The 8,120-nt window shown below is 47.7% G+C and overlaps 1 protein-coding gene across 2 annotated transcripts in view; it reads left to right on the top strand.

The window, feature by feature from the left end:
* The window catches only part of LOC125300161 (phosphodiesterase 4D interacting protein), a 37,782-nt gene that overhangs the window by 22,922 nt on the left and 6,740 nt on the right, over nt 1-8,120 (top strand). The window contains exons 21-28 of one of the 2 annotated variants that reach the window (XM_048251816.1): nt 1,842-2,074; nt 2,287-2,421; nt 3,043-3,219; nt 4,644-4,913; nt 5,539-5,670; nt 6,483-6,599; nt 7,128-7,317; nt 7,852-7,976. In XM_048251816.1, coding sequence (XP_048107773.1) covers nt 1,842-2,074; nt 2,287-2,421; nt 3,043-3,219; nt 4,644-4,913; nt 5,539-5,670; nt 6,483-6,599; nt 7,128-7,317; nt 7,852-7,976 — 1,379 coding nt within the window. Of the gene's footprint in view, nt 1-1,841; nt 2,075-2,286; nt 2,422-3,042; nt 3,220-4,643; nt 4,914-5,538; nt 5,671-6,482; nt 6,610-7,127; nt 7,318-7,851; nt 7,977-8,120 lie in introns of those variants that run through there. The other variant, XM_048251815.1, reaches the window with a different exon arrangement.

Genomic DNA, 8,120 nt, shown 5'->3' with positions numbered 1-8,120 from the left:
GGGGAAACGAGTGTGCGTGTGTGTGTGTGTGTGTGTTCAGTTCAGGACACACTCGCATACACACACATCCAGGCGTCGGGTTGAATGCTGTCTTCCGGGAGCGTGGCCACACACACGTTGAGACACACATTTGAGACACTCTCTCTCTCATTGTGTGTGTGTGTGTGTGTGTGTGTCTGCATGCATGTGGGTGTGTACAGATGACTCGCTGCATAATCTCAGGATTTACTAAGAGCTACACCTGATCATCGGAACACCCTCTCTTACTTCCTCAATCCCACGCCAAAGATCAGGACCCCCCCCACCCCACCCCGGTCGTTAAGCTAATGATCACATCCTCGTCACCACGGAGACCCAGCTGACATCAGGTGTCACTGCGGCGACTGCCTCGGCCGCCCCTCCCCAGGGGCCAGACGCGGCTCCGGAGCCTGTGGAGGCTGGCGCTGAAGGGGGATCCGTCGAGCGCGCAGCCCAGGCACAGGGCCCCTCGCCCGGGCTAGGCGGCCGCGGAGCCATGGCCCCACTCTGGAAGTCCATGCTGTCCAAGAGCAGCCCGCTGTACCGCGAGGCTCTCTTCTCCTTCTCACTGTGGGACAACCGGGCACAGGAGCGCGAGCTCACCCTGCTCAAGACGCACGCGGACAGGGAGAGGAGGGCTCTGCACCGGCAACTGGAGAAGTAAGCTACTATGTGGGACAGTGAGGATATCCCCATCGAGGCCGCTGGAGTAGCTCTCTCTGGGCTATGCTATGAGTGTGGAATTTGAGTAGTTCAGTGTGCAATAGAATGAGAGAGTTAGATGCTCTGTAGTGTTTGTGTGTGTGTGTGCCATAGTGTGTGTGGGGTGTGGACACTGGATGGCCAGGTTGCCATATGGTCGCCCAGCGAGACTGTGGAAGGCTTATTAAATGGAGAACACTTGGTTTGAATTAGGCCATTATACCCTCTTTAATTAGTATTCACTGAATTTATTTGTGAGAAAAGGGGACACTGCTATTGCATGTGAATCTGTTGTATGTGTTTGTGATTGTGTGTGTGTTCGAGGTTGTGTGTGTCAGAGACAGGAATTAGCTTTAGCCCTTAATCAAGTAATCAGTCTTTATTAATTCAGCTGAGAAAGCAAAGGGCTGCCAAACAGCCTAATGCATTGCTTTGTCTGCAAGAAAACACACACACACACACACACACACACACACACACACACACACACACACACACACACAGCTACTCACTACACACACACACACACACAGCCACTCACTACACACACACACACACACACACACACACACAGCCACTCACTACACACACACACAGCCACTCACTACACACACATGCACATAACACACACACACAGCAAACACATTCACACAGCCCTTATCCCCCTTCTGCTGTTTGTCGGTCTCTGCTCTCTCAATATTCTGCTTTGGCAGCACTAGCTGTTCTGCTCAGTTATTAGCCAAATCCACTCCCAGTCAAATCTCTCTGATGTTTGCTGTTTCTTCTGAATGTCACTTGCGCTTTTTCTCAAGCGTTTCTTGTTGATACAGGAAGCAGGTCAGGAAAAATTCATGACACTTGTCCTTAGCAATCAATCAACACTCCATGACCTGAATTTATTAATTAGTGTCACAGGCGTAGCGCATGTATCAATCCCTACGTGCATAGAAGCCTGATGGATCACGATCACTGTTGTTTCTAAATGGGAACGAACCATTTTGTGTGGCTCCTGGGATGTTTTCAGATTTTTTCATTTTTATGATAAGCTAACTTAGCGTCATGCTGATCACTGTCCGGTGTCTGTGTGTGTGTGTGTGTGTGTGTGTGTGTGTGTGTTGCAGGCTGAGCAAGGAGCTTCAGCAGAAGGACAAACTCATCGAGTCCCTGCGCTCTAAGCTGGAACAGTCCCATCCGGATACGCCGGTCAGCAGTCACGCCCTCTCGGAGGTCACCGACCAATCGGACAGGATCTCCTTCGTGTCAGATGAACCGGGCTCCATCAATGAGGATCTGGAGTTGGGTTCGGATGTGGACACACCCAGTGAGTTTGGTCACGAGGAAAGATCTACCACAGGTAGCTACTACAAGCCTATGCACACACACACATACACACATACACACACACACACACACACACACACACACACACACACACACACAAAGCATTAGATTTCCAGGAGGATAAATATCAGGAGGATAAATATCGCCCCATCACATCAGACCATCATCGATCTTCTCATTCCTCCCTTCCATCCATCTACTGTATCCCTCCATCTCCTCCTCCAGGCTCCCTCAGCCACAGAGGTGTTCCCCAGCATCCCTCCATCCCTTCCTCCATCTCCTCATCACACCAGTCCTCCAGGAGCTGTCCCAGCATGCATTGTACTCCCCAGAGGCCCATGGACACTCGTTCCCAAACAGGTGGGCAGTGACACATGTCCAACGCACCGTAGTGTGCTAGCGTTTCCATAGAAGCGGAAACAACAAGTCACATTAGAGTACATACTGAGGTAGTTGGCCCCACAAGGCTTCCTTTTTAACATTCCATATGTTATCTTAATGCAGAGGAAGTAGATTGGGAACCAAATAGAACGTTCAAGCATTGTTTTTGTTTTTATTGTTGAAAGGGTCTATACGTTTTTCATAGTTTGGCTGGTCCTGTGACTCATGTGCAACGTTTATATATTTATATATATGTTTTTTTCCTCTTAATGACACATTTTTGACTGGTGCGACTTATACTCCGGAAAATACGGTACTGCTCTCTATTTGAACACCACATTTGCTGTGGACTGCACCTGTTTGCTGTGGTATGAGTCTATACCACACATCCTTCTGTAGTGTTAAGTTTGGTGTTGTGTTTGTTTCTGTGGCCATTTGTGCTGTGTGTTCTCTTGACATATGTGTAAAAAAAAAAAAACAATCCCATTCTCTCCCATTCTTTTTCATTGCTCCCCTGCTTCCTCTCCTCTTCTCTTTCTTCCTTTCTTTCTTTCTTTCTTTCTTTCTTCCTGTCTCTTCTTCCCTCTATCTCTCCCTCAGGCCTTTTAGCTGGACTCGTGCCTGAGTCCCCCTCTCTCGCTGGCCCTTTCCTCCCCTCCTCCCCCTCCGCACAGCCCCCCCCCCTGCGGGCCCGTTACCAGGACAGCAGGGGCTTCTCCCTGGCCTCTGTGCAGCAGGAGCTCCACATGCTCCAGAGGCAGCTGGCCAGCAATGAGCGTGCGTTCACCTGTGTGTGATGTGTGTGTGTGGGGGGTGGGGTGTGTGTGTGGGTGTGCTAAGTAACATCTACTGACTCACTCTTTATTACCTACAAAACTCCAGTGATCTGTTAAATTTATGTAATTGTTTGAATTTGTTAAATTCTTGCCCTGTCTTACATATGTTTGGAACGATAATTGTCTTAACTCACTCTGATTTGGTCCTCGTCGTTTCTGTGTGAGTACAAAGTATAACTAAATTCACTTGAACTTAATCCAGTGCGATATCCTATTCAGCAAAATTCAGTTCAAATCAGTCTAATGAAATGCAGTCAGTTCAGGTCAATTCTGCTCAGAGAACCAAAGCCATCATCATTCAACTAATTCAGTCCAGTTAAATGCAGTTCAGCCCAAAGCCTTATGAGAGGGTGGCCTCAATCAGAGCCAAAGATTTAATCTCCAAAGTTTGGTCCAACGGAGGCAGACCAAGCTCAGACAAATGTTTCAGTCAAAGGGGCTCATCTGAGGACCAGCACTCCACACAGCCAGGGCACAATTACCTCAATTATCATCAGTGCCTCTTCTTTTTGGGCTGAGGAGCCGTGTCAGAGGCCCAGGCTCAGCCAATCAGAGAGGGCCCAGAGAGTCACGCTACCGCCACTGATCGTCCTAATCCATCTTTAGAATATGGGGATTTTGCCTGAAGTGGAATCCTCATGTTCACATAACGATAAGTGTGTGTGTGTGCGTGCGTGTGTGTGCCTGTGCGTGTGCGTGCGTGTGTGTGCGTGCGTGTGCGTGCATGTGTGTGCATGCGTGTGTGTATGTGTGTGTGCGAGCTGGCGAAATGGAATCTTCGCCCTCACGTAATGATACGTGTGAGCGATGGTGACTATAATGCTCTGCCCTTCTTATATACAGTATAAGGTATCTAGGGGCACTCGTCCAGAGTGTTTGTGTAAGTCTGAGAGTGAAAATGGCCAGTTTTTACGAGTCCTCAGAATGAGCGTTGACCCCAGCTGGATACGGTTCTAAATCTGCCTGTTTTGGCAGTAGTTTGTATTTGTATGCTCATCTGCTCCTTATGCTAATGCTAATTTCAGGGCTGTTAAAACTTATCCCTGATTCTCATAGTCATGGGCATGAACTCCCAACGTAGAACAATAAGTCAGACGTCAGACAGAAGCTTAGCTATGTTGTTTTCATGGTAAAGAAGGAGGCCATTCTGTTTGGTTTTCTCCTCACCTCTTGTTTAATTCCGCTGTGCCTGCAGAAGTGGAATGGTGCAGTGTGACTGTGACTGACTCACTCACTTGCGTGTGTGTGTGTGTGTGTGTGTGTGTGTGTGTGTCCTACCCCAGCTGGCACGCAAGCTCCACATCAGCACTGAGGCTTGTTGGTTTGTTTACCAGTGTTTGTGTTTGTGTTGTCTCCTTTCTCTAGGCGCTGGTCTCATGGGCTCTGCCATTAAGCCCCATCCAGGCTTCCCATTGGCCACTCCGCCCCAACCCGACCCCAACCGGTTCTTCCCGCAGTCCCATCATGCTTTTCATCAGTCGCCCCTGGCTGGGGTAAATGCCAGCCCGGGGGCTGGGCTGCTGGAGAGCAGTGCATTGTGGGATATGGCCTATGGGGCGCGACCAGGAAGGACAGTTGCTCATGGGGATTTGTCTTCTGGATCATCAGGGTACCAGTCAGGTACCAGCCATGCAGGTGTGTGTGTGTGTGTGTGTGTGTGTGTGTGTGTTAATTTGTGTGTGTGTGTGTGTGTGTGTGTGTCTGAAAGAGAGAGACACACAGAGAAAGAGACAGACAGAGATATGCTTTGTGTATGTGGATGTTATGAAATTCCAAAATGTGTCTGAATATTGTGCTTATGTATGTGTGTGAGTGTGGGTGTGTAAGAGAATATGTAGTGCAGTATGTAAGTGTGCAGTATGGAGACAGCGTGTGTCTAGGTGTGTAACGGTACCTGTGTAAGTGTGTGTGTGTGTGTGTGTGTGTAGTGCAGTATGTAAGTGTGCAGTATGGAGACAGCGTGTGTCTAGTATACAGTAGGTGTGTAACGGTACCTGTGTGCATGTCAGTATATGTGTGTGTGTGTTTGTGTGTGTTTGTGTGTGTGTGTGTGTGTGTGTGTGTGCAGTATGTAAGTGTGCAGTATGGAGACAGCGTGTGTGTCGAGGTGTGTAACGGTACCTGTGTGCATGTGCAGTATGTATGTGTATGTGTGTGTGTGTGTGTGTGTGTGTGTGTTGTGCAGTATGTAAGTGTGCAGTATGGAGACAGCGTGTGTCGAGGTGTCGAGGTGTGTAACGGTACCTGTGTGCATGTGCAGGCACAGACCTGATGGAGGAACACCTGAGGGAGATCCGTTGCCTACGGCGACGCCTGGAAGACTCCATTCAGACTAACGACCGACTACGACAGCAGCTGGAGGAGAGACTTGCCTCAATGGGGAGAGAAGGAGGTAAATACTCTCTCATTCTCACACACACACACACACACACACACACACTAGGGGTGGCACAGTTCACAAAACCCACGGTTCGGTTCGTATCACGGTTTTAGGATCACGGTTTTCGGTTCTGTACGGTTCTTGTTATTTTTTCTTTTAATCTTTAACACTTCAGAAATACCATATTTCAGCATTTGATGTATAGCTTAATTATCCACCATTTAGACTACAGTATTAGTATAGTTATACCTGTATCATGTAGTCACACGCACACTGACTACACATGCCCACTCACACACACACACACACACACACTGACTACATATTCCCACTCACACACACACACACACACACACACACACACACACACACATTGACTACACATGACCACTCACACACACACACACACACACACACACACACACACACACACAGACACACACACACCCACTGACAACATATTCCCACTTACACACACACACACACACTAACTACACATTCCCACTCTCACACACACACACACACACACACACACACACACACATGCCCACTCCACACACACACACACACACACACACACACACACACACACACACACACACACACAGACACACACACACCCACTGACTACATATTCCCACTTACACACACACACACACACACACTAACTACACATTCCCACTCACACACACACACACACACACACACACACACACACATTGCCCACTCACACACACACACACACACACACAAACACACACACATGCCCAAGACAGTAATTTCTCTGTATTTTTGTCTCTGTTGTCCCACTTGCTCTCTCACAGGAGTGGCCCCCACCAACATCTACATTCAGGGGCTGGATTCTGTCAGTCAGCTGTCTAATCAGATTAGAACTCTGAAGGAGGAGAACCATGCCTCTGTAGTCAGCGCTTCTGACCAGGGCCACCAGAGGTGAGTGCTCACTAATCACGCATTACCTTGATGTTCACTTACACACACACACACACACACACACACACACACACACACACACACACACACACACACACACAGACACACACACACACACACACACACACACACACACACACACACACACACACACACACACACACACATTGACACACACACACACACACACATACACACACATTCATTTTTGAGCCACACTCACACATGCATTCACTCTGGCATGAATCAGTGCACACTCAAAACTGCAAATACAAAATACTTTGCCATACACACACACACACATTTTTTGAACACTCACACATGCATTCATTGTGAATCAGTGCACACACTCAAAACTGCAAATAACAATAATATCACATGGGGGAGACACACACACACAAGTCTATACCATGTGTGGACAGACACATATCCACACACAAGTCCATACCATGTGTGTGTGTGTGTGTGTGTGTGTGTGTGTGTGTGTGTGTGTGTGTGTGTGTGTGTGTGCTATACAGAGGGCAACAGGGAGGCGGAGCTGCTCCGTGAGTCGATGGCTAATGGGCGTGGTCGCCTGAAGGAGGCGGAGATTGAGATGGAGAGGTGGGCGGAGCAGTGCAAGCGTCTGCAGGCGCAGGCCAGAGAGCATGCGCAAACAATCCAGCAACTGAAGCAGGATCGACAGGACCACCAGGAGGACGCCAGCAGGTGTGTGTGTGTGTGTGTGTGTGTGTGTGTGTGTCTGTGTCTGTGTCTGTGTATGAGTGTTTATGTGTGTTTGTGTGTGTGTGTGTGTGTGTGATAGCTTTGTGTGTTAGTATAGCACATAGGGCATTCAATATCATTTTATATTTAACATTTACTAGACATGTCCCACAGATGTGTTATGCCATATGCATGCCGGTGATATTGCATGTTTAGACACCCCGTTGCACATAGGGCATTCCATATAATGTAATATTTACAGTTTTTCTCAGTCGCTTTGGTGCATTTTTTAGATGCTAAATGAAATTATCAAAGCTGCTAGTTCAACCTCCACATCATCTAGTCACCTGTGCACATCATAAAAGTAATTACTTTGAACAAACACCAAAACTATTGTAAAAAACTATAGTATTTACTTGTGACACATTAGCTAATACTTACTGTTAAAAGTGAAAAAATTAAAAGTAAAAAAAAAAATCCTTTCTATCTATAACAGTATGAAACCAACCCTAACGTTCTGTGTGTGTGTGTGTGCAGGCTGCAGCACGAGGTGAACGTGCTCCAACAGCAGCTGCGTGAGAGCAGGCTGCTGGTTGTGTCTCTACAAAATCAGATCCAGACCTACCAGAGAGCAAGTGCCACCTCCCAACACACACACTTGGGTCAGTCCCATCATTCATACCTCTCCCTCTTTCTCTCCTTTCTCCAAATAAGTTTGTGTTTACTCAGTTTATCATGGTTTTCTGTTTACAACTGTTTACAACTTGGCAACATATTTCACGGAAATACATGGAACATGTGTATAT

The sequence above is a fragment of the Alosa alosa genome, chromosome 9 (genome assembly GCF_017589495.1).
Source record: "Alosa alosa isolate M-15738 ecotype Scorff River chromosome 9, AALO_Geno_1.1, whole genome shotgun sequence".
Taxonomy (NCBI): Eukaryota; Metazoa; Chordata; class Actinopteri; order Clupeiformes; family Clupeidae; genus Alosa; species Alosa alosa.
Note: the sequence above shows the minus strand (reverse complement) of the source record. Positions and strands in the feature narration are given on the sequence as shown.